Genomic DNA, 25898 nt, shown 5'->3' on the forward strand with positions numbered 1-25898 from the left:
ATATGTAAAAGAGTCCAGGTGGCTCTCTGCCATCCTGAATCCAGGACCACATGGAAGCAGGGCCCTCCGGAGGCAAGAGGTCCTGGAGGTGACTTGTGTCAGCCCCGAGGGAGCACCGCGACTGCACAGACTCCACACCCAGACGTCGGAGCTGCCCCTGCAGGCCCTGTGCACACAGACAGGTCGGCCTGGATTCCCTCAGAGAGGCCAGCGCACCGGACACTATGAACGTGAACATGGGATACAGCGTGCTGATGGCTGTACCCTCCCAGCACCCCTGGAGTCTCCTCAGGATAATTATTTATTATTCATAGTCATCGGCATCTTCATTAATTATTCATATGATCCTTAATTATTATCCTTAACAATAAGAGCAGTAAATAGCAGAAAAGTCCTTGAGGTGCCTAAGGCCCAGGGCCGGGTGCCTCCGGCAGTTAGACCAGCTACTGCCCCCAGGGCAGTGAGGGGACCACAGACCCCCATCCACTGCCCGGCCCTGTCCCTGCCCCTCCCCAACGGGGCCCAGGGGACCACAGGAGGAGATGGTCCCAAGGGCTGGAGGAGGGGCTGTGCCTTCCTATTCCTCTCCCGTCAGCGGCCAGGGCCTCCTGGGCAGGGCCTCCACAGGAGGGGCCCAGGCAGTGCACTGAACCCTGGATGAGCCATGTGTCCACACTGGGCAGCCCCACTAACTTCCCGGGTCTGAGCCGTGTCTGTGCAGGGGCTGGGAGGTGAGGGCCCCCAGCTGGCCCGGCAGGGAGAGGCGTCGAGCAGGGCCGTCTTGGGGTAGCTCCTCGCACGCCACGAACTGGGAAACCTGCAAAGAAACCGGAGTGTGAGAAGCTAGAAGCCAAGGGGCAGGGGACGGTCAGAGGACAGAGAGGGTCCGGAGACCCCGTTGACAGACAGAAGAGGCCTGGAGGGCACAGGAGAAGCGCCAAGGCAGACAGAGCAGGACTCCAACCTGCTCTGGGAGAAACGCGCTCTGGGCGGGCAAGAGCCAGACCGGGCATCTGGGGGCCTCGGGAGCTTCTGCCTGACGTGGGGAGAGCCTGAGGCCACAGCCACTTCCCTCCCCAGGGGACATGGCCGCTGGATTCAAACCCAATCCAGAATAAGGGTCCCTGAGCTGGCACAGAAGCTGTACAGAAAGAGAGACAGGGTTCTTTCCTCCAATCTAGAACTCAGGGACCTGGAAACAGAGGCAGGCGGGCGGCCAGGCCTCGGAAGGCCAGGCAGAGTACCAGGGCAGGCAGGAGGGGCTTTGTGGGTGCCGACGAGTCTGCTGTGAGATCTCTGCGGAGGAGGCTGTGAAGGGAGACTGGCACATTTGCTGACGTGGGCCCTGGTGTCTGCAAACAGGAGCAGGCGGCAGATGGGAGGGGGTAGCAGATGCCAGAGGGAAGGGGGGAGCAGATCCCAGGCCACCTCTTGTCGCCAGAGGAGCCCCATTCTTGAGACCCAGACACAGCTGTCCTGTCAGCAGGCCAGGAACACGCGTGTCCACTTAGGAGAGGACTAAGGGCAGCAGAGGCCCATCTCTGGCAGGAGGGGGGAGATGCGGGCTGGAAGTGCTACCCTGGGGCTTAGCCAGAGCCTTCAGGACAACCCCGCAAAGTGCTGAGCATGAGAGTCCACGGTTGGCAGTAGAACCAGACCCAGGGGGTATCAGTCGCAGCAGGGGCTTGGGACCCCATCCCAAGGGCATGCTGGCACCCAGCACCCACCGCCAGGCCCCTGGCTCAACAGTCCCTCCACCCACAGCCATGACACAGGCACCCTGAGTAGATCTGGCCATTCAGGTGACACTAGGGGAGCGAATGCCACTCAGCCTGCTGGCTTCCTTGGCCCAGCTGTCTGGGGGCTTTGTTGGGGGCTCTCCTGCCTTGCTCCGTGCTCGCAGCGCCTAGGGCAGCCCTCCTCCAGGAGTACAGCCTGGGAGGAAGGCAGGAACAGGGTGGGAGGAGGCTGGGGCCCAAGGCCAAGCAGAAAGGGCAGCAAAGCCGGTCTGGGGTGAAATCGGTGCAGAAGAGGCAGGGCTGGGGTGCTTGGAACTTACCTGAGAAAGCGAGTCCAGGGTGAGGGTAGGGATGGGGCTGATGGGCAGCAGAGGGGAGGTGGAGGTGGGGCCGGCCCCCGGGGTGGTCACAGCACTGTAGGCAGGCGGGACCAGCGTCATCTGCCTCTGCAGCAGCTGCAGGACGGTGGCCATGTCTGCACTCAGCCGGGTCTCCAGCCTGGGGCAAGAAGGAGGAGGATGCTCTGGGTCTCAGGGAAGTGGAGACACCAGTGACTGTGTCTTCAGGACCACCCTACGGACAGCCAGCTGGTCAACCCCAGGTCCATTCTTCATTCTAGGTGTGGCAGCCCCTGGCTCGGCTCTGAATGCAAGGAGAGGGTCAAGCTGCTGGACATGTGGACAGGGCTAGACAGAGCAGACACCCACTTCACCCTGCAACACTGCCCGAAACCCACAGACCACACTGCAATTCACCCGTGCCCCACCCCTACTAGCCCGCCCCCCTGGACACACACAGCCAGGCCTAGGCTGATCCCAGGGACCACCCTCACCTGTTGAGCTGCCTCTGGAGGGCATCCAGCCTGCTCTCCACGTCGCCCCGGGGCCGGCGGCCAGGGCTGGAAAGAGGGATGTTGAGGAGGCTGGGAGCGGGGGCGGGGCAGCGAGGCAGCTCCTGGTACTGGCGGCCCCGGCTGTCCCCCCAGAAGCTGAAGATGTTGGACACTCCGGAGAAGGCGCCTGGAGCCAGAGAGCTGGGTTGAGGCCGGGACAGAGGCCACGCCCCGCCCGCCCGCCCGCCCAGGGGGCCCCCGCCCTACCTGACAGCGGGTTACAAGTGTCGCTGCTCTTCTCGCCATCCTCAGTCAGGGGGTCCCCACCCGGCGGCTCTCCGGGGGGCCTGGGGCTGGAGAAGGGCACCAGGCGGAGGGGGCTGGAGCTGCGGCCTGGGCCCTCATCCTCACTGCTCTCAGGGCTGGAGGGGCCGCTGGACAGGCTCTCCCCCCACGGCCCCCCCTGCCGGCCCCGGCCACTCGGCCCTGCCCCCGCCCGGCTCGGCCCCAAGGCCGACACCTCCCCTGGCTGTTCCGGGTCTGTGGGAAACAGAGAAGGGGCCTCAGAGCAGGCAGGAGACACGGAGGGGAGGGGAGGGGAGAGGAGGGGACTGGAGCAGGTCTGGGAGACGATGTGGCTGGACGCCCTGGTTTGTCCCCACTTGTTTCTTCCGCTCTCTTTCCCCCACTTTCAAGAAGACTGAGAACTCCGAGGGCGGGACCTGGTCGTCTGTGACCACTGGCTGCCCAAGCACGGGCAGTGGCACTGCTGGGAGCGGCTCTCTGGGACCCCGGGCCCTCAGCCCCCGTGCTGGCCTCCTTGCCCTCCTTTGTCCTGTCTTTCCTCCCCTTATCAGTTCAAAGCAGTGCCCACCAGGACGCCAGCCCTGTGAGGACCAAAGAAACTTAGGGGCGCCCCTGCCTTGGAGGGCGGAAGAGGGCTTCCTGGAGGAGGTGACATTTCCAGTGGGCCTGAAAGGATGGGGTGATGGGGTCGGGGGTGGGGGACACTGAAGGTAGGGCCGAATGGTCTGTGTAGTCTGTGGGGAGCAGACCCGCCGGACTCCGCGCTCCGCCCTCCGCCCCGCCTCCTCTAGACCCCGCCCCCGCCCGCCTCCCGGCTCACCTGGACCCCGCCCCCTCCCCTCCCCTCCCCCCGCCTCACCCCTGTCAGTGCGCCTGCGGAAGGACAGCTTGCGTTTGCGTTGCCGGTGGAAGCCGCCCTCCAGCTCCGCGCTGCCGGGAGAGCCGGGGATCATGTTGGTCTGGAACCGAGAACGGTGTCAGGGCCCTTCCGCGCCCACCCGGCCTGCCCGGTCCCGGCCAGAACCCCTCCCGAACAGAGAAGGTGGGGCTGGGAGTGCCAGCTCTGGGGGTGTGAGCTCTGCCCCAGGACCGGGGCTGAGCCTGGGACGTTCGCAACCTGGTGTGACCCGGATACCATTTGACAGACAGGGAAACAAGCCCAGAGAGAAGGTCACACACAGCGAAGGGGCAGCCACCCAGCGTGCAGCCGGCCGCGCGGCCCACTCACATCCCGCAGGTTGAAGGTGATCTCCAGGCTGGACCAGAAGTGGTCGGAGAACTCGGGGTACATGTCCAGCACCTCCAGCAGGTCATCCCGGTGGATCTTGTGCAGGTCACAGTAGGTGAGGGCCCGCACGTCCCCGTTGGACTTCCCAGGGCGCGCATACAGGTTCAGAGGCTCTCCGAAGATGTCATTCTTCCCTGGAGGCCACCGAGAGGGGGGCTCAGCCCCTTGGGCGGCAGCAGAGGCAGCAGGCACCTGACTTCCAGGCATTCTCACCATGGCCGGGCGCCTCCCCTCAGTCTGGTCACGGACTGCCGGGCCCCAGCCCCCAGGGCCAGGGAAGCATCAACCAGCCCATCCTCCCCCAGCTCGAAAAGGCAGGGTGTGCGCAGTGCAGCGCCCTGAGGGTAAAGGGCCAGGAACCTTGTGCCTCCCAGCTCCTGGGCCAGCCAGCAGCTCCAGCCCGGATGCCCAGCTCTGCCCGTGGCCCTGGCTTCCTCCTTGGGTTCTAACTCCTCTGGTACCCCCCAAAGCCCATGTCCCAAACACCCTCCTGGCCAAACACTGCACCCCCATAAACAATGTTCTTCAAGCTACACATCAAACACAGTAGTGAATCAAGACCAGCATTTTGTTTACTGAAAACAGGATAGCATAGCTTAGCACAGCATAGAAAACACCAGAATGTAGTTAAGGCGACTGTTTAGCAAAACTTTGGTTTCAGTTGTGTTTGGGGGTGCTTGTGGCATGAGCATGTGTTTATGCCAAACTGAGAAATAAAAATCTATAAAGACCTCCCCGTTGGCACATCTGCCCTGAGGTGTCCAGGGCCAAAGGAAGGACAGGCAGAGGGCAGGAAGTCCCAGTGCCCAGGTACACCTGCCCACATGCACAGGTAGGGCAGAGAAGAAGGAGTGTGAGGGGAAGAGGGGCAGGACTCCCTCTGCTTTGGAGGCGAAGGCTTGGTTGTACTGCCTGAGGCTGCAGGGAACCACGCGGCCCTTAGTAAAATCAGCTGCACAACCTCCCTCCACTGTCTACCTTGGAGCATCTGGATTTGGTCCTGTTTTAAGGAACAAGGGTGTCACTGCCCGTGAGGAGACCCTGAAGGGAAGCAGAATCTGGAAACCCCCAGAGTCCTTTCCACCGACCCCTTGGAAGGCTTGAGCTTGGGTGAGTTAGAGGAGCCCAAGGTCCCTGTGGGTAGTCCCAGGGTCACAGCCCCCAGGGCTGTGTCCTTAATGGGCTGGGTGGGACCTCTCCAGGCCTCAGCAGGCACTTCGGGCCCAGCTCCCGGTCCCTGCCGTACCCAGGATGGCCACGACAATGTCGCCCCGCAGGATCTCGATGGAGCCGCGGGAGATGAAGTAGAGGGCGGTGAGCAGGTCCCCAGCGTGCACCAGCGTGTCCCCTGGCGGCGCGTGCGTCGTCTTGAACTTCATGGCCAGGGCCCGCAGGCAGCCCTTGGTGGCCCCTCGGAAGGGCTTGCAGTGCTGCAGCAGCGAGCGATTCAGGTGCAGGCAGATGTCCGCCTGCAGGCACTCAGGGAAGCCCTTCAGCACCTGAAGGCAGGGGGCAGCTCAGCACGCCCTCTCCCGGGACCCCACTCCCACCCGCCCCGGAGATCCAGTGGGGAGCACCGGGGCGTCCGCTATCAGGGGAAGGACCTGGGTGCCCACTCCAGCTCCACGCCTTCCAGCCGTGCACCCTCGGGGATGACGCCTCACTGCTCTAACCTCCGCGCTCTAACGTGTGAGGCACGGAGACCAGCTCCTGCCTGGGGCTGTCGTGAGGATTAAACACGATCACCCAGGGCCTGGTCTAGCACCTGCCCCAAAGTGACCGCTCACCCAGTAAACGAGCTCCATGGGCAAAAGGAGGGTAACGTTCCTCCCAGGGTCCTGCCTGGAGCTAACTGGGACCACCTGAACCACGGAGGGCGACTCTGGCGGTCTGAGACGTGCCCGCTACATCAGGAGGAGTCCAGACCATCACGCTGCTCCCTCCAGCCCACCATCAGCCGTGGAGGCCAAGCCCAGTGGCCTCACCGCATTCATGTCGATGCCATTGGTGTAGGACCAGGCGTGCTGGAAATACTCCTCGAGGCGCTGGCGCAGCGGGTTGGGGATCTGGTGGAAGCGGATGAACTCACGCACCCGGAGCATCTGCGTGTGGTAGCGGGCCGTGCCCGAGTACAGCCGCTGGATGATGGCCGACACGTTGCCGAAGATGCTGGCATACATGAGGGCTGGGGGCGGGGTGAGTGGGGCCGTCAGCACCTGAGGGACCCCGCCCGCCCCTGTACTGTGTCAGCAACACATGCAGTCACGTCTCATTGTAAGCACACACGCGAGATGCAGGCACAAAAGCCCAGGCACACGCACCCCTCGGCTCTTCCCTGCGCCTCCACCCTGGTGTCCCAGCCCCAAACATGCCATGATGGAGTCCCCTGGGGTGTCTAAGTCCCAGGGCCCCACTCTGGCTCCTCTAACACCCACCCTCTCCTCTGTCTCGGGCTCTTCCCAGACCCCGGGCCCCTGGCTAGCCCCCGCGCCTGTCCCAGGGGTGCACTCACAGCCGATGAGCATGACACAGATGGAGAAGATCTTCTCCGAGTTGGTGTTGGGTGAGACGTTGCCGAAGCCCACGCTGGTGAGGCTGCTGAAGGTGAAGTAGAGGGCGGTGACGTACTTGTCCTTGATGGAGGGGCCGCCCAGGCCGCTGCTGTTGTAGGGCTTGCCGATCTGATCGCCCAGGTTGTGGAGCCAGCCGATGCGGGAGTCCATGTGCGGCTGCTCCATGTTGCCGATGGCGTACCAGATGCAGGCCAGCCAGTGCGCGATGAGCGCAAAGGTGCACATGAGCAGGAAAAGCACGGCCGCCCCGTACTCTGAGTAGCGGTCCAGCTTCCGTGCCACGCGCACCAGCCGCAGCAGCCGTGCCGTCTTCAGCAGCCCGATCAGCTACGGGGGTCGGTGGATATTCAGTGCGGGAGGGGGGCAAACGAGGAGTGGGGGCACTGCAGCTCTCGGGGGGGGCATCGGAGGTGAGACCCCCGAGGAGTTCTCCCCAGCACTTCCTCAAAATAAAAACGCCTCCCACTCACTGGGCCCAGCACGGAGCCCATTCACCTTCGTGCCAGCTCTGTGACAAAGGGCTCGCGGTTCCCACGGCCAGAATGAGGAAACTGGGGCTCGGAAAGGTGCACCCACCCTCAGGTGCCCGGCCAGAGCTCCCACTAGCTTGAGGGCACTTTCATGTGAATTAAAAGACAGTGGCGGGCTTCCCTGGTGGCGCAGTGGTTGAGAGTCCGCCTGCCGATGCAGGGGACACGGGTTCGTGCCCCGGTCCGGGAAGATCCCACATGCCGCGGAGCGGCTGGGCCCTTGAGCCATGGCCGCTGAGCCTGCGCGTCCGGAGCCTGTGCTCCACAAGGGAGAGGCCACAACAGTGAGAGGCCCCCGTACCGCAAGAAAAAAAAAAAAAAAAGACAGTGGCCACTTCGGACACGTTAGGAAAAGGTGAGCCCTCTGGACCGCTACAACCGGGGAGCGGCTCGTATGGAAAGGGGAGCAGGTGCGGGTTAGCTGGGGCTCTGCCACGCGCCTGCCACCCTCCTTCCGTCGCCACCCACCCCCTCACCCCACCACCTGCTGCCCTCCCCGTGCCCCTGCCTGCTTGCCAACCCACCTCTTCAGAGCCAGAGCCGAAGATGAGCAAGTCAAAGGGGATGGCGGCCACCATGTCGATGAGGAACCAGCCCTTGAAGTAGTGGACGGCGATGCGGCCAGGGTGGCTGACCACCTCCTCGTTGGCGTTGACGTAGGTGGTGCGGAAGTTGATGAGGATGTCCACGATGAACATGATGTCCACGATGAGGTCCACCACGGCCAGCGGCTGGCAGGCGTAGCCACAGTCGGGGCCCGGGGGCCCCTCCTCCGTCTCCTTCAGCAGGAAGGCGGCCGAGTAGGGCGTGAAGACCGCCGTGTAGATGACGAGCAGCAGGATGAGCCAGTCCCACACGGCCTTGAAGGGGCTGTAGTGCAGGATGGTCCAGCGGTGAATGCGTGGTGCCTGCAGCTTGTACTCCGGCAGCACGTCGGCCCCCAGGGACAGGACCTGAGCCGGCGGGGAAGGTGGAGGTGAGGGTATGATGTCCAGCCAGGGTCTGGGCAGGGAGGACAGACCGTGGGGCCCTCCAGGGTAGGAGCAGGTAGCATCTCTGCTGGGCCCTCCAGAGAAGAGGCCAAGCGGGGAAGCCCACCCTCAGACAAGGGGACACAGCCACTCACCAGAGTTCCTTCCCCATGCGGCACGGGACCTCCTGGCTGGCTCTCTGAGTCCAGGGCACCAAGCAGTGACACCCACAAGTACTGCTCCCCACCACCAATACAGACTGGTAACTATGGATATAACTCTCACCGTACGATCTTGCTCACAGCCCCAAACACCACAAACACACACACACGCCCCACATATACTACAGTCTCTGTCCAGAAAATGCTCCAAGGACTACAGCTTCCGGCCTGGGCAATGTAAATGGTGGTGGTCACTGGCAGCTCCTTACAAGTCCCATTGCTGGTGGCCCAGGGACTGAGGGCCTAAATGTCCCTTCATGCCTCTGGCCCAAGGATACCAGCCACCCAGCCTCAGGCCCTTTGGCATCCTGGAAAGAGAGACCATGACCCTCACTCCCCCTCCCTGCTCACGCTGGCCCAGGGAAGCCGTTCAGAAGTGACCACCCAGCCCCGCACCGGCTCACCTCAGGTCCTGCCCCTTCATCACCCAGGCAGAGGCAGACTCGCCATCCAGACCAGGGGGCAGCAGTCACACCACTCTTTCTCCCCAAGCCAAACTAGGAAGAGCTGAGACCAGCTTTCTCGCGCTGTCCCAGGAGCCTCTGTCTGTCCCCCTGCGGCCTCCCCCTGCCCCTCAGAATCCCCAAACTCTCTCCCAGCCTGGCCCTGCCATCCCTGGGGAGCCAAACCCAAGGCCCCACCCACCCCCTTGAGAGCCAAGGTTGCCAGCCCTGAGGGAGCAGTACTAAGTGCCAGGGCCCCGCATCCTCAGGCCTCTGTGCTGGGGAGGGCCGTGGTGGGTGGAGCCGCAGACTCCCATTCATTTTCAAGCTGGGGACCCCCTGGAACCACCCTCACCAGATGGACTGTGTGGAGAGCCTCTCCTTAGTGGAAGTAACCAGAAGTTAAGATAGGCCATAGTTAGAGGTTTGGCCACAGGGGGTCCAGAGGCACAGGATGGGTGGGGTGGGGAGCTGGGGCCTGGGGCAGGGGAAGGGGCACGTGGCTTCTAGGCCCCCGCTTCTGCCCTGCCTTCAGCCCGAGCCCCTTGCTCCTTAAGGCAGAAAACATGGGCGGTGACCTTTCAGGGGTCAAGTGGGGACTGCAAAGGGCCCTCACAGACAAGGAGTCAGAAGGTTCCTGGATGGGGTTCCTCACCACACCTGAGAGGCCAGGCCCCTGAAGCTGTGCTGAACCACACCTGACAAATGGGATCCTGCCCCCTACCTGAGTCTGCCCACAGCAGGACCAGCAGCACCCAGTACACAAGCACACATGCCGGGGGCAAGCCCAGGGCCCGAGGCCCGGACCCTCAGACCTCCTCTTGTAGGGGCCAGCCGGGCTCAGCTCTGCAACCACCAGCTCACCACACGGCCTTGGGCCAGTATATAACCTCCCCTGTTACATAACCTGTTGTCATACAGAATACTGAAGCTCATTTAAGCCAATCCCCGGGTCCTCACCTGTGGCTGGGAAGAATCCGCCCCCCATACCTGTCCCCCAGCTGGGAGGGGCACAAGAGCCAAGGCAGAGAGTTTGGGTGCTGGTGGTGGCGACAGGGGTAGGATTCTCAGACCCACCCGTGAGCCGCTTCCAACTCCCCCTGCCATCCTCCCTGAGCTGGCTCCTCTCTGCCAGAAGCCCCCCGGGGGCTGGAGACGTGGCTCCCAGGAGGTGCCTACAGAGTCAGCAGCCTGGGGGACCACAGCGTAGCCACCAGCACCTCAGGCTGCCCCAGAAGAGGTAGACCAGGTGCCCGGCTCAGCCTGCCCTCACCACTCATCCAGTGGCCTCTGACCCCAGCCTCCTCGGGTCCCAGCCCCCCAACCTGGACCCCTGAAGCAGCCCATGCCTCCCTCGCCCGCCGCAGGGTCCACTCACAACGCACAGAGTGCTGGAGGGGTGGAGCCCCAGCGCCTCTGTGCCAGGCCCGGCTGCTGCCCGCTCGCTGGGGGAGGTGGGGTGGGAGTGGGAGCCATCCTCTCCGCGCACCCACTTCGCTCCTGTTCTCCCCTCTCCTCATTTTGTGTTTCGAGCTAGAAGGCTGGGCCACGGAAGCCCAAGGAGGAGGGAAGCCCTGGCAAGAAAAACACTGTCCACCTAGGCCCAGCGGGTCTGGAGAAAAGCGAGCAAGCTGGAGCCAAGAGTGGGATGAGCGGGGCCACAGATCCCAGGGCTCACCAAACCATCCTGCATCTCAGAAGCCCTCTCCCGGCCTGGAGCCAGAGCCCTCTGGGCCGCATCCATCTCGGTGCCCCCGCCTCAGAGGGGGGGGAGGGGCTGGGGGGATCACCTACCTCCTGGGCCACCAGGCTGGAGATGCGCACGGCCCGCCTCACCCGGCCTTTCTGGGCCCTGGGCTGCAGAGCCCCTGTCCTGCTCGCCTTCCCCGCTGGGGCCGCCATGGAGGACTTGGCTCCCCCCAGCTTGCCTGCCCGGGGCCCGAGGGCCCAGCCAGCGCCTCACCTGCACCTCAACAGCAGCCTCAGTCCAGGCTGCGCCCCAGGCGCTGGCGGCCTGGCTCCCAGGGCAGCCTCTGGCACGAAGCCAGGGTCACTGGGGCTGGGCCTCGGGACTGGGGTCACCCTGGCAGTGAGCGTGCACAGCAGCCCGCCTGGCTCAGGCTGCCCATGGCCCCCTGGTGCGGGCTCCGCTGCCAGGGTGCTGCGCTCTGCCCGCTGCCAGCCCAGCAGCGGCCGGGCACCGCGGTACGAACCTCGGCTCCTCCAGCCGGCCCCTCCTCCTCCCAGGTCCCCACCCCCGCCCCGCCGACACCCGGGCTCCCTCGCCCCGCCCGCCGGCCAGAGGCCCCCTCCCCCTCGGCCCGCTCGGGCTCCGGCTGCAGCCACTCCCGCAGCCCGTGCCCCTCCCCCTCCCCCGGCAGCCCGGCCTGTCACCGCAGATTAATGGTCTCCCCGACACCCCCGCCCCGCCGGTCCAGTGCCCAGCCAGCCAGAGTCAGACAGACACCCAGAGATGGAGTGACCGCCCGGCCACCAAAGAGCCAGGAGCACACGCTCCCGCTGGCACGCACAGACCACAACACGACAGCACACGCTGTGGGCACAGGGGCAGGGCAGCCGGCAGGGCTCCAGGTGAGGACAGGAGAGAAGCAGGGGTGGGAGGGGGTGAGGGCGAGGCATCCAGATATGGGGCCTAGGGTGGGGGGAACGTTCTGGAATCAGGGCCAAGGGGCCGGAGACCTGGCAGGGACCCAGCGGGAGCGGGGCCAGGAGGAGGGCTGAGGAGGCCCACCGCAGCGCGCAGACAGCTCCCTCACTCGGGCCGGCTCAGGGAGCCCGAAGGAGCTGGAGGGGGCAGTGGGACTGAGGCGAGACAGGTGTGGCCCGGGAGCCCCCTCTGTCCCTGGAGCCCCCTCTGTCCCTGGCTTCTCAGTCCTGACCTTCCCCCACCCCACCCCCAGGCCAGGACGGGAAGGAGCTGGGATGGACTGGGCAGTGGGGGTGGTGCAGACGATCTTGCTGCCAAGAGGCTGGCCCTGTCACTGGGCAGTGTTGGGCAGTGCCCCCCCAGGGCTGGCAATCTTCTCTGGTCTGGAATTCGGGGACTTGACCCCTCTGTATCTGTGCCCCCAACTCCATACCCTCCCCTCCCGACTTGGGAAGGAAAACTCTCCTCTCCCGTGGTCTGGGGACAGGGGTGGGCACCTCTAGGCCACCCTGGCCCTAGCACCGGGTTCCCACCCTCTGCCTGGCTCATCACATTGGCCTAGAAGAATCAGGACCCCCAACCTCGACCTCTGTGGCCCCTTCTAATGTGAAACCTCCCATTGGTTTGCCCCCAGGACTCTGTTGTGCTCCGTGGCCACCTTCTCCCACCCACCCTCACCCTGCCAGGTGCCCGGCCTCAGCTGCCCTGTCCTCCCTGAGCCCCATCCACCTGTCCTCTGTATCTGCCCCTCGCATGGACACCCCCCTCCAGTCTCCCTTGCTCCAGGATCTCTCTCGTCCCAGCTCTGAAACGCCACCCTCACCCCCAGTCGGCACGTCCGCCCCCTTCAGGAGGCCCTCACTGATTGCACCCCTCCACCCCCGCTTCTGACCACAGTCCACTCCCACTCCACCCCCTCCAAGTTCCTCCCACGTGAGCGGAGAGCCAGGGAGCTGGACACCTACCTGGGTGACCTTCTCAGTGACGTTATGGGTCCGCTCCTTTATCTTGGGGGCTATGATCTCCCGGTCACTGGTGGGCGAAGCCAGGAAGGGGTCGCCCTTGAGGTCCACAAAGTTGAGGGTGATTTGGGGGATCTTGCTAATGGTGCGGTAGCGCACGAGGTCCGAATCTGACGTGGAGCTAAGCAGGCCGCTGCGCAGGGGGTGCATGGCCCCTGGGGTGGAGGGAAAAGGGGGTCAGGGTGGCCGGCAGGCAGGGGCAAAGGCCGTCAGGTCGACGACACAGAGCTGAGGTGCCGACGGGCCCTGCAGGAGCCAGGCTGTGGGGTTCACTGAGGCCAGCTCAGGAAACAGGAGTGGAGTCCCTGAGAAACAAGCGAGGGCAGACCCCTCCCCACCGTAAGGAAGCACGCCTGATGCAGCTATGAGATGACGAAGGGGACAGAGCCTCCGTACGGTCTGTTCAGCAGACACTGGGAGCCTGCCAGAGGCCCAGGTGGTGGCGGGGACCCAGGTGCCTCTCCCGCCTTCCCGACTCCCGTGGGCATCCCTGCTCCAGGCCAGCCTGGGAGAGCCAGCTCCTCGGGCCAGCACCGGCTCTGAGAGTGGAAGAATGCAATGGGATGAATGCACATTTAATGGAATAAAAGGCTACTTAATGGGATTAAGTAAGCTCTTAATAGGATTTCCATCTCCCAGGCACACAGGACTGAGCGGAGAGGGAGGAAGCTGAGGGCCTGGAATGGACAGGCCCGTGGGTGAGGACGCGGCCAGGCAGTTCCTGCAGGGGTGGGGCCGAGCCTCACCGGTGCTGGCGTGGCGCGGCGGCGGGGGCAGCGCCCCCGCGCGCATGGCCTCGATGTCGTCAGCCGACGAGGCGCGGCGCACGCTGGCGCAGCTCTCTCGGGAGCGTGTCCGGGCCAGGCTGCAGCTGGAGCCCGAGGCGTCGGGGTTGAGGCTGTGCGCCCGGGGCGACGGGTACGGGCCGGGAGCGCAGGCGGGCGGCGAGCCGGGGCCCACCAGCGCGCGCCGCTCGTCCACTGGCCCGAGCCCCGCCACGTGGTTGTCCATGGCCGTCACCTCGTCCAGGGCCAGCGACTCGCTGCTGGGCGCCGCGGGCGTCAGGTCCACGTCCACCACCACGGCCCCCGGGGCACCGGCGCCGCCCGCGCTACCCGGCCGCACCGACGAATCCCGGGCGGTGAAGGCCAGCAGCGCGGGCAGCTTCAAGCGGAAGGTCTTGGCGCGGCCTGCGGGGAGAGAGGAGGTGCGTGGCGCCAGCAGCCCGGGAGAGGGCCAGGCCTAGCAGCTGGAGCCCAGTCACCAAGGGGGGCAAGGAGGGAAAGTGGGAGCCCCGAGAGCCGCCGGCACCCCTCCACCCCCCCTCCTACTGCACAGAACGCAAGTCTCCAGAAAAGTCTAGAATGCAATCGTATCTAAGACTCCGCCAGTAATAAACCACCATTTCTTGAGCCTCACGTCACCGGGAGTCTCTACATAAAGCACCTGTGGCTCTCACAACTGCACCCAGTGGGTATCCATTACCTCCATTTTAGACTTGAGGAAATTTAGGCGTCAGTGAGTTATGTGGTTTGCTGGAGGTCACACAGTAAATGGCAGGGCCTGCATCCAAATGGAGGAGTGATGCCACGGGTTGCCGCCGTACCCTGCCACCTTGGAGGTGGCACCCATTGAATAGGTAGGACCAGTGTTACTAATGCTGCCATTTTAGAGCTTGAGAAACCAAGAGGTGGTTTCTTTTGCCATGACTCTGAGGGAACATTTAACATTGAACCCAAAAAGGCCATGCAGGGGGAGGAGGAGGTGTCTCAGCCTTTGAGTCACGGGAGGATGAGGTGAGGCCTCCACATCTCCAGCCACAGGGAGCGGTCCCCTCACATTCTCTTCTCAAGTAGCCAAGGGCACAGCAGGGAGCTGGCCAGTCCGGGAACAAGGACCAGAGAGAGAAACTTCACAGAGTTGAGTCCATGAGAGACGGAGCCTTCTCATGAGCAGAGGGGGCTGCCCCGAGGTGGCCAGGGCCATCTGGGAAGAGTGAATCCCCCATCCCTGGGGCTGGTGAGAGGACCACTCCCAGGGGATGCTGTGGTGGGACCCCAAGCGGGTAAGGCTATGAAACCAGCCATGATCCTGCCCCAGGGACCTGTGAATCTGGGCTCAGTCACTCCACCACATCTGTCCATGCTGAGCTAGAGGGGACTGGCCGTGTCCTCCATGTTCTCTCCCCCATCCCTGAAAGGATCCCCTCCACATCCCTTCCTACGGAGCATGGCCCTTGGGCAGCCTCACGGCCCCAGGGAAGGGAAACCATGTATTCCTGCAGCAGCCCAAGAGCACAGCTGCACTTACCGGGGGCCAGCCAGCTGGTGGGAGGGGCACGGTGATTGGTGTCACGGCCTGGGGACCCCACCATGTCCTTCTCCATCACCACCTCAAAGTTGAGGATGAACATGATGACAGCCCCATCTTCGTTCTTCACGGGTACCACATCCACCAGGCACAGGAAGCAGCTCCCTGCAGAGCGGAGACACGGCCACTGTGGTACCAGGTGGAATGGGCCCCCGAAACCTGAAGGGGCCTGTCCGCTTCTGCCTCCCCCACGGCTCCCACCCACAGGCCTGCGCCTTCTCGCCGCTGCCTCCTGCCCCACCCCTCCTCCTGCCACAGGCCGGCCAGAGCTGCTTCCCTCATCTGGCCGCTCCAGCTTCCCGCTTTCAAAGCTCTCCCTTTCTCTCTCTGCTTGCCTTGGTTCTCCAGCCCTCTCTCCCGATGTGCGTTCTCCTCACACTGGCTTCTGCTCCTTTCTTCCTGGGTGGTTTCACCTTTTTCCCTATCCTCTCACACTCTATCTTTGCTTTTCCTCATGCAAGGCAGAGCAGCCTGGAGGTTAAGGCCACAGACTTTAAGCCCAGGATCTCAGGGTTCTGATCCCAGCTCTGCTGCCTTGTCATTGATGCCTTTTTCTTACGTTTTTAACCTCCCTGTGCCTCAGTTTCCTCATCTATAAAATGGGAACGATAATTATTCGTTCCTCAAGAGGTGTAAAGATTAAATAAGTCAGCACGTGCCAGCTGCCTAGGGCAGTGCCTGGCGTGAGCCGAACACGAGAGACAGGTTAGCGATCACCCTCCGTCTCTCTGTCTGTCTTTGCTCCTCTTCGTTAGTACCCGACTGTTGTGTCATCCACAAGAAGATAAGTTCGGAAGTTGAGAGCAGAGCTTCAAAACCTTTACAGCAATTTGGCGTCGCCGCGATATCCAAGCATGTGATTTTTGGATTTCACACAAGTATTGGTCTGTGACACGTTAGAAACAAAACTGATCCTTCACCAGAGTTGAGAAGCGCTGCTTCTAGATCTTTCATCTCTGTCTCTCGTCCTTTTCTCTGCTCTTGATTTTTTTTTCCCTTCCCAATGTCTCTCTCTGGCCACCAGGCCCCCTATTCCAGCTGCTGTTAGTTCACCAGGCCAATGTACCTGTTCCGCCTCCGCTTCTGACCAGCGCACGGCCCCCACACCCTCCTCTCTGCTGATTTCTGAAAGAGACCCCGGTGTGCTCTCAGGCTCTGCCTAAGGCCCAGCTCAGAACCCCCGCCTCCAGGAAGCCCTCCTTGATGCAACAAGAAGGCACGTTAACATCCCGTTCCTCCTACTCCATGGACCTGATGGGGACCAAGCACGCTCCTCATCTTCTCTTCCCGGGGCAGAGACTTCTTTCCTGGTGCTCATCTGTCTTCCCTGAACTGCCGGGTCCTAACGCACCAGTGTCTGTGTCCCCTCTGAAGGGCCCAGCACCCAGAACAATGCACCAGGGAGCAGGCGCTGGCCAGTGGTGTTGGTGATGGGGTGGGGCTAACGGCGGGGGAGGGGTCGAGGATCAGGACTGGTGGAGAGGACGTGGCTGGGGTGAACTGAGTCAAGGCCAACAAGCTGGAGGGGCCGACGGCCAATGAGCCCTGTGGGCCAGCCCTGGGAAGTGCAGCCGCAGCTTCTCCACAGACCTGAGAAGGCCAGGCGTAAAGGGCCTGATTCCTAGGAGATGCTGGCGGGGCTCCGGGACGATTGCTATAGGGACAGGACTGAGAGGCAGCGGCAGAGGAGCGATTCTAACTGCTGTGGGATTAATCTGGTGGAAGGAGACCCTCTGAAACCAAAGGAAACAGGATGGCACCGGGATGAGGGGAGCTGGGCCAGGGCAGGGGCTGGCCAAGGATTCTCTGCCCTACCCCAAAGCCCTTCCACTCACCGCATCCCAGGCCCTCATGGCTTGGCCCACGGGACCTGAGCTGGGGGGCTCTTTCAGGGTCTCCTTCCAGTAGCTGCTCCTGTCCCCTGACCTCCAGCCTCTGACATGGCCTGGCTGAAACACTGCCGTGGTGTTGGGAGCTGCAGGAGGCCAGGCCCAGCTGGAGACCGTTTGGCACCTAGACAGCCCGCCTAGCGTTTATGCCCTAATATGGTGATGGCCAGCAGCAGCCTGAACAGGGACTGGCCCCCATAGGCACTAAAGAGAGGCCAGAGACCAGGAAACCGTAGCCCTGGAGACCCCCCCGCCAACACCCACCCCCGGGAGCCCAGCGATCCAGGCCCCTGGTCTTGGTTCCTCACTGGGAAACTCATCTCACATAAGTCCAGAGTCTGGAACCCTGATGAGCCCAACCCTTCAGGATGGCCTGCGGATCCTGCCCCCAGGGCACGGCCTCAGGATTCTGAACTTGAGGCCTCAACACCCTGTGCCCACTTCAGTTCCAGCTTCTCAGCAAGAGAGGCCAGAAGTGCATTCTGCAGCCTGGGCAGCCCAGGACCCTGACATCCCAAACTGCGCCCCCCTTCACGCCAGGCCGCAGAAGACTCCAGATATAAGCCCCCTTACAGCACAGGCCCACTCCCGGCCCTTGGACATAGACACACACTCACACACGGAGCCCCTCTGGTCCTCTCCCTCTGTTGACATACAAGGAATTTTTCCTTTCAAATAACCCTGTAAAAGCCCTTGTTATTCCGAAAATGTGAACTGGAGCCCTGCCTGATGGCTGGGGCGGGGTGGGTGGTGGGCGGGGCGGGTGTTAGGCTCCAGCTACTATTTTCGAGGGGACACGGAAGGAAGGCAAGCGGGTAGCCCCAGGTCGGCCAGGGCTCCGAGAGGCTCTGCCTCCCGCCCATCCTGCCTGGCTGCCTGCGTCTTCCGTGAGCTGCCCTATCACCCACCCCTAGCTCTTCAGCCAGACCTGCCAGGGGACCCCATCCCATCGCTGGCTGGAATTCTGGCGGGTGGGGTCCCTGAGGGCAGCTGAAGGTCAGCAGGCCAGGGGTGGGGCACAGGGACAGCCAGACCTGGGCAGCGGCACAAAGCACATCGCGGCCTGCAGGCGGCGGGGCTATGACCTTCACACAACTTCTCAGCAGAGAAGAAACGTTCAGAGTCGGTGTCTGGGCCGCCGCCCCGGAGCCCTGGGCTGGCACCGCACGCCGGGACCGGTGCCTCGCCCTCCATGAGCCCTGCTCCTACGTACCCCAGACCCTGCTCGTCCCTCCGTTCCCCTTCTCCCTCCGACCCGCCCCACCCCCCAGAGCAGCTCCGCGGAGCAGAGGCCGACTTCAGCCCAGAGCTCGGGGAGGCTGCAGTTCCGCCGAGAGCCGCTCTGTGGCAGGAGCGGCCCGCGCTCCCGAGACAGCCGGAGTCCGGAGCGCCCGGGGAAGGAGGGAACGGACTGGAGGGGAGGGAACTGGAGGGGAGCGGAGGGACCCTGCCCTGCCCACAGAACGGCTGTGGGGCTCCCGGGCGCGAGAGGGCGGGGCACAGGCTATGGAGTTAAGGGGCCTTTGCTCATCGCATCAGAATGACTTTGGGCAAGTCACCTGCCCTCCTCCAGCCCCAGGGAGCTCATCTGCAATACACGACATGACCGTGCCCCACTGGGCTGGAGGGATGAATGACAGAACACTGCGAAGCCGGAGGGCCCAAGGGAGGTTTTTTTTGTTTGTTTTCGCTTCTGTTTATTTGTGGGGGGTTTTTTTTGGCACGCTGCGCGGCTTTCAGGACCTTAGTTTCCCCGACCAGGGACTGAACCTGCGCCCCCTGCAGTGGAAGCGCGGAGTCTTAACCACTGGACCGCCAGGGAAGTCCCCCAAGGGAGATCTGGCTAACTGGAGAAGGAGGAGAAGGAGAGGGCCCCTGGGCCAGCCTGGCTCACGTGGCTGCTGCTGAAGCACCCCCGACCCCCACCCCCCCACCCCCCGACCCCAGCCCCAGCTGAAGACATCCGGGCACCCAGCCTCTGCCTGCCTCCGGGGCCTGGGGCACCCTGGGCCCTGTGAGAATGAAGACCGGGAGAGGAGAGGCAGCCATGGATTGACAGCCCCACACAAGGACAGGCTCCTGTGCGCCTGGGATCCTAAGGGCCGCAGAAGTCATGCAGCTCACCGCAGGCCACTGAGAAAGGGGCGGGGGCGGCGGGGGCGGGCAGTGGGAGGGCCCCAGGGGACCGGGTCTGGCTACCTTCCAGGTGCAGCCGGTCCAGTTCCTCCTGACCCCGGGGAAGGGTGCCACCTTCATCAGAACGCAACGCTGGCTTGCTTTCACCTGGTGCCACCCCACACCCGACAGTGCACCTGGGGCACCGTCCCTGCCCTGCATCCCAACCCATCCAGGGGCCCCACCCACGGTCCCCACCCACGGTCCCAAACCCAACTGCCCACCTCTGGGAACCCCTGGCTGGTCTCCAGGCAGGAGCCGCCTTCGGCTTTCGCGGGGGCGGGCCTTATCTCTTGGGGCAGCACCGGGCAGGTGGGGAAAGGGAGGCCTGCGGGTGACCTGAGTGTCCTTGGACTAGCTCCCCAGGCCAGAATCTCTAGTGGCTCGTCTGCAAACTAGGTGTCATCACAGCTCCTTCGCAGGTGGCTCTTCATCCCCCTCGAGTATTCACTGAGCACACGCACGTGAAGCGTTCAGGGCCTCACGAACAAGAGAGGCGTGGCACCCACTCTCACTGAGCCGGGGAGTCAACAGGACCCCGAGTGTGGAGTCCGGGATGAGTTGGCAGAGAGAGGGGTCCTGGGGAGCTGAGCCCAGCTGATCTACCCCGACCCTCAGGAGACCTGGGCAACCGCTGTGTGACTGTGGGCAGGTCAGCCACCTCTCTGAGCTTCAGACTCCCTGTGGGTACCGCAGGGACAAGTGACTCGTGCCCTGGGTGCCAGATGAGATGATAGATGGCCTTGTGGAAGCATTCAGAACTGTAACGAGGCAGGGTGCCGGGTCCTTGCAGGGAAGGTGACCTCGGGGAAGCAGCCATCCTCGCCCCGGTCGCCGTCCTGCCCTGCTGGGGCAGGAGGCTGGTTCTCCAGTCGGCCTGTCCGCCCCCAGGCAGAGGCTGTCTCTGACGACGGCGGCCCAGGGCTGTGCAGTGTCAGGTTATATTTAGCCTGGTGGTGGCGACAGGAAGATGCAGCAGGAGCTGCTCCTGGCCAGGGGCCACCGTGTCGCTAACGTCGCTCTCTTGGGCCGTGGGGGCCTAAGGAAGGCCAGGGACACAGCAGGCCCAGGGGACAGAGCGGGGGAGCCTGAGAGGCCAGCCAGTGAATGAGTGTGCACGTGTGTGTTCATGTGTGTGTCAGTGTGTGAGAGAGAAAGAGAGGCCAATCCTATCCCTATGGCTCCAGGAGCTGAGTGGGCAGACTTCCCCAGGAATACTCACTTCAGGGCTGGGGCTGGGGAGCCACGATCCAGACCCCAACTCACACAGAAGGAGCATCTCCAGACAGACCCTCCACTAGCCCCTCCAGCCTAACACCTTCCCAGAGATTTGGAGGGCCATACGGAGGGCCTCAGGGCCTCTGTGAGTCATCCAGATGCCCACCCAAGCCCATTGCGTGTGGCCTGTGCTACCTTTCCCAGGGGCCACTGTGACGGCCTCGGGAGAAGAGCTCTTTCTAGAAAAGCTCTGGGGCTCAGCCCTACTCGACCTCCTTCGGGGATGCAGCCTCACAGTCTGTACACTGGGAGTCACAGCCCTGCCCTGTGCCGAAGGAGCCCCGGGAAGGTGAAACCAGGCCATGTTTATTCGGGGAAAGCTTCTCGTATGGCACCGGCACCATCGCACTCCCCACCTCCCCGAGGCCTCCACGCTTAGCCTCCCTCCTCCTGCTCTCTGGAGCCTGTCCGGCCTCAGAGCCCTTCAGAATCCCCTGTTCCCAGCCACGTCACATCCTTCAGGTGCCCTCCCAGCCGGGCCTCCCATCCCTGGACACGCAGGCTGGTCCCAGTGCCTCCTCCAGTGCACCCCAGCTTCACAGGCCCTCCCACTCCCCGCGGCCCCACCCCGCTTCCCTCCAACTCCTCCCGTCCCTCTAGGCCCCCGAAGGACCCCCTCTACAAAGATTGTCTTGACAGCTCCATCTGGCCACAGGGATGTCTCTCACTGAAAACTCCTCTCACACTGTGTTCCTGATGTTCCTCCCTCTGCCCAGAGCCGGAGGCCTGAGGCCAGCGTTGGGCTGGCTTCACGGGACAAGCTGGGCTGGGGCAGGGACCTGCACGGATGGCAGATGGGGACAGGGCCATCTCCCCACGCTTTAAGCTCCCTTTCAGATCCAGGGGCACTTGACTGACTACCCTTTCAGGACAGGATTTGCCCATTTCAAACCCACCCTGAGTCTGGACAGCAGTCAGAACCCTCACAGGAATTAGGTGGTGTCTTTTGCTGAAGCACTATTCAATCTGGTCAACAGCACGGGACACGGAGGCTGACGGCCCAGGGGTATCTCTGAGCCTCAGACCCCTACCAGCCCTCTTCTCTGTGACCCTCACACAGCCGGCCACGGGCAGCAAGGGCACAAAGAGCCGAGGTCCACTAGGGGACAGTGGGGGTCCCTGCTCTCCTCCAGGGCCCCGCAAGCTTCTAGAGCGCGGCTCCCACCTTGGCTCGCGGCATACCCCAGAGGGCCTGTCCCATTGGTCACCCAGTCGGCCGCAGCTTCTCAATCAGTAATCCGAAACTTGCAATCCCTCCCAGACTCACCCACCTCACAGGACTCCAGCAAGTAAATACAAGTGCATGTGAAAGCCTGCTGAAAAGGCAGATGGAACGTTCCAACATCAACACATATGGCAATGACCCAAACATACACAGAGGAAACCAGCGTTATTCGCAGATGATAGGACCATCTCCCTAGAGAACCAATAAAATCAACAGATAAACAATTAGAACTAGCTAATGAGAGACTTCATCCAGTGAGGTTGCCAAATACAAGATCAGCCCCCCGCTCCACCAGCAGAAGGCTATTAGAGTAGGTAGTCAAAAATAAGATCTCTTTCGGGCTTCCCTGGTGGCGCAGAGGTTGAGAGTCCGCTTGCCGATGCGGGGGACACGGGTTCGTGCCCCGGTCCAGGAAGATCCCACATGCCGCGGAGCGGCTGGGCCCGTGAGCCATGGCCGCTGGGCCTGCGCGTCCGGAGCCTGTGCTCCACAACGGGAGAGGCCACAACAGTAAGAGGCCCACGTACCGCAAAATAAATAAATAAATAAATAAGTAAGAAGATCTCTTTCATAATAGCAACAAACACTATGAAGTGGGGACTTCCCTGGTGGTCCAGTGGTTAAGACTCCATACTCCCAATGCAGGGGGCACAGGTTCAGTCCCTGGTTGGGGAACTAAGATCCCACATGCTGCATGGCATGGCCAAAAAAAAAAAAAAAAACTAGGAAGTGTCTAGGAAGTGACCAAGAATGCACAAGGTCTCTATGGGGGAGAAAAAAGAAAACCTTAAACTAATAAAGGATGCGGAAACAATCTGATAAATGAAGAGACAGTACAGACTCTCAGATGGGACAAATATTAGAAAGATGTCAATTCTCCCCCCCAAATTAACCCATAAAACCAATCGAATTCCAGTCAAGATTCTAGTGGGCGGGGCTTCCCTGGTGGCGCAGTGGTTGAGAGTCCGCCTGCCGATGCAGGAGACACGGGTTCGTGCCCCGGTCTGGGAAGATCCCACATGCCGCGGAGCGGCTGGGCCCGTAAGCCATGGCCGCTGAGCCTGTGCGTCCGGAGCCTGTGCTCCGCAATGGGAGAGGCCACAACAGTGAGAGGCCCGCATACCGCAAAAAAAAAAAAAAAAAAAAAAAAAGATTCTAGTGGGGTTTTTCTTCCCAGGAACTTGATAAACCTTCTCTAGAGTGTTTGCAAAGGAGAAGAGAGGTCCACAAATATGTATGTCAACCTTTCAAAAGAAGAACAGAGAGGGAAGATTTGCCTTTCCAGATGCTAAGACATACTAACTGCCATATATTTTTAATATGGTTTTCATGCAAGAACAGACAAATAAATACTTGGAACAGAACAGACAGCTCAAAGACAGACGCATGGGTATATGGCAAATTAACCAGTGGTAAAGGTAGCCCCACAAATCAACGGAAAAGAACAGGCTGTTTACTAGATGTGTTGGGAAAATTGGCTCAGTACACGGAAAAAAATACAACTTGATCCCTATTTGATACCACAGACAGAGGTAGGGCCAGGATGGATTAAAGACCCAACTGAGAAAGGTAAAACAATTAAGGTAACAGAAGAAAATGTAGACCTTTGCAACCTCAGGACAGTGAAGGATTTCTTAAACAAAACTTCAAAAGCATGAAGAAAGCTAAAAATCCATGAATTTGTTTGTATCAAAATTCAGAATTTTTGTTGGATAAATGTGACAGACGACGGAATGGGAGCAGATATTTACAAAATCTTGATTCAACGGGGATTAATATCCAGAGTACACATTGGATATTTAACTGTATGCTTTGTATTTCTAGAATCAATAAGCCACTCTTGCAAACCAACAAGAACGAAATACAGCAGCTTCATGGAAAAGTGAGCAAAGTATATGAGCAGGGAATTCATGGGAAAGAAACCTGAATGGCTGCCTGCAAGATGTTCGGACTCGCATGAAATCAAAGAAATGCAAATTAAAGCAGAAAGATATCACTTCCACCTATTAAACTTGCAAAAATTAGAAAGGTGGATAACGCCATGTGTGGCAGGATTGCAGGGGAATCCCATGCTCTGCTTAGGAGGGTGGCAATAGATGCAGCCCTGCTCATGCACAGCCTGACGGTACTTAGGTGAATTAAGTGTCCACATACCCTGTGACCCAGCAATTCCACTCCTGGGGAGAAATCCCAAAAACATCCTCACATGAGTCCAAAAGGGGCCATGCGTGAGGATGTTCACTGCAGCATCCTTTATAGAGACAACCTGGCGGGCCCTCCCCAGGACAGTGGACAGGTAAAAGGAGGGGGGAGCACACCAGAGAACATGGAGCTATAGGCTCAACATCAAGGAACAAGCTGGCTGGAGTTAAAGGCGGACTCCTGTGCAACAAAAGTGAACACCAGAATACAATATATAGCACATATCATTTACATAAGTTAAACCTATATGCAGTCAGACAAAACACACATTTTGCAAGAACATATGCAAGCAACACATTCACAGGAAGCACATTTGAATGGCTGCCTAAGAGGAGGGTAATGGGACTGGGGAGTGAGAAAAAAGGAGAAGGAGAAAAACCAATGAAAGAGAAAGAAGAAACCCGTAACACAAATATCCCTGGTTTCTATGATTTGTGGAATAAGCAGGGGCTGGACCAGCAGAAGCCCGTGGAGGGAGGCAGAGAGGCAGGCCGGGGTGGAGCACGGCACGGGGTGATGGCCGTAGGGAACAGGGATGCCGAGACCCTTGGTCGGCTCACTTCCTTGGTCGACTAGAACCTGCGGCCACATGGGTGACGCCCTGCCTAATGGCAAGTAGAATGCCAAGAGCCTCGGCACCCGACACTGCTTTGCACCTATCCTCTTATCTGCCGAACCTCTCCCAGCGGTAAGCGGGAGGACAGGTGTTTTGTTTGTTTGTTTGTTTGTTTGTTTGTTTTGCGGTACGGGGGCCTCTCACTGTTGTGGCCCCTCCCGTTGCGGAGCACAGGCTCCGGACGCGCAGGCTCAGCGGCCATGGCTCACGGGCCCAGCCGCTCCGCGGCATGTGGGATCCTCCCAGACCGGGACACGAACCCGCGTCCTCTGCATCGGCAGGCGGACTCCCATCCACTGCGCCACCAGGGAAGCCCAGGACAGGTGTTTTGATCCCACTTAGCGAATGAGGAACTGCTGCTCTGGGAACCCAAGCTAAAACCCAAATTTCCTGGGGCTCTGAGCCCATCATGACCCCAAAGGGCCCTCTGGGGCAAGACAGCCTGTGCAGTGGTGTTCCGTGTTGGGCAGGACTCGAGTGGAAAGAGGAAAACTGGACTGGAGCTCCCACTCAGGTACCTGCCAGCTGGCTAAGACCCCTTAGCCTTTCTAAGTGAGTTTGGCACCTGTAAAATGATGGCGAGGAGGCGCCATCTAAGGACCACCTGCCACAAAGCATGCGTCCCAGCTTGCAAACTATAAGTGCAGTCACAGGGACTTTCCTGATGGCACAGTGGTTAAGAATCCGCCTGCCAATGCAGGGGACACGGGTTCGAGCCCTGGTCCGGGAAGATCCCACATGCCGCGGAGCAACTAAGCCCGTGAGCCACAACAACTGAGCCTGCGCTCTAAGGTCCTGCAAGCCCCAACGACTGAGCCCTCATGCCGCAAATACCGAGCCCATGCGCTACAATTACTGAAGCCCGAGCACCTGGAGCCCGAGCTCCGCGACAAAGAGAAGCCACCACAATGAGAAGCCCGCGCAAAGCGAAAAAGACCCAACGCAGCCAAAAAAAAAAGAGAAGTGCAGTCACAACAGTGAGGGTGCCCATGGGTGCAGCTGCCAGCACCCCCTCCTCCACCTCTGCTCCCCCATCCAGGCCTCCTCCGTCCACCTCTGAGGCGGGAAGGCTGAGAATCCCCAGATGCCTTCCCTGTACCCCACAATGCCCCCCACACGGCAGGGGTGGAGGACTTGCAGCTCTCTCAGTGGCCACCTCAGACCACCTCTCCCTGGCCCACCTTCCTCTGGCCCCAGTAGCCTCCCCATCCTCTAAGACCCCTCCCAGCCCTGGCATTCTGTTATTCTACACAGAGGGAGAGACCGAGGCCCAGAGATGGGAAGTGATTTGTCCAAGGTCACACAGCAAGTCTATAACTAAACCAGAAATTGCTCCCAAGGCTCTGACTCCTGGTATAGGGTTTCTGCAACACAGCACACTGCCCACCACATTCATGCAATCCTTCATTCAGTGTGAGCATGAACGGAGCTCCCACTATGCAGCAGACACACAGATACAACAGAGAACAAAACAGGCCGCTGTCTGCCCTCCCAGAGCTTCCAATCTAGTGGGGGAGTCGGACATGGCAGCCTTGCCCAGAACTGTAAGT

The 25898-nt window shown here is 61.2% G+C and overlaps 1 protein-coding gene across 2 annotated transcripts in view; it reads right to left on the reverse strand.

The window, feature by feature from the left end:
- Nucleotides 1-688: 688 nt before the first annotated feature.
- KCNH2 (potassium voltage-gated channel subfamily H member 2) overlaps nucleotides 689-25898 on the reverse strand; it is a gene marked incomplete at both ends in the record, with an annotated part of 33237 nt that continues 8027 nt past the window's right edge. Inside the window, 13 exons of one of the 2 annotated variants that reach the window (XM_079711478.1) lie at nucleotides 689-817; nucleotides 2060-2237; nucleotides 2572-2758; nucleotides 2839-3111; nucleotides 3737-3836; nucleotides 4106-4299; nucleotides 5412-5664; nucleotides 6151-6350; nucleotides 6678-7065; nucleotides 7793-8221; nucleotides 12537-12748; nucleotides 13340-13783; nucleotides 14904-15068. In XM_079711478.1, coding sequence (XP_079567604.1) covers nucleotides 689-817; nucleotides 2060-2237; nucleotides 2572-2758; nucleotides 2839-3111; nucleotides 3737-3836; nucleotides 4106-4299; nucleotides 5412-5664; nucleotides 6151-6350; nucleotides 6678-7065; nucleotides 7793-8221; nucleotides 12537-12748; nucleotides 13340-13783; nucleotides 14904-15068 — 3152 coding nt within the window. Of the gene's footprint in view, nucleotides 818-2059; nucleotides 2238-2571; nucleotides 2759-2838; nucleotides 3112-3736; nucleotides 3837-4105; nucleotides 4300-5411; nucleotides 5665-6150; nucleotides 6351-6677; nucleotides 7066-7792; nucleotides 8222-10697; nucleotides 10806-12536; nucleotides 12749-13339; nucleotides 13784-14903; nucleotides 15069-25898 lie in introns of those variants that run through there. The other variant, XM_079711479.1, reaches the window with a different exon arrangement.

This window comes from Hyperoodon ampullatus (genome assembly GCF_949752795.1).
Source record: "Hyperoodon ampullatus genome assembly, chromosome: 9".
NCBI lineage: Eukaryota > Metazoa > Chordata > Mammalia > Artiodactyla > Ziphiidae > Hyperoodon > Hyperoodon ampullatus.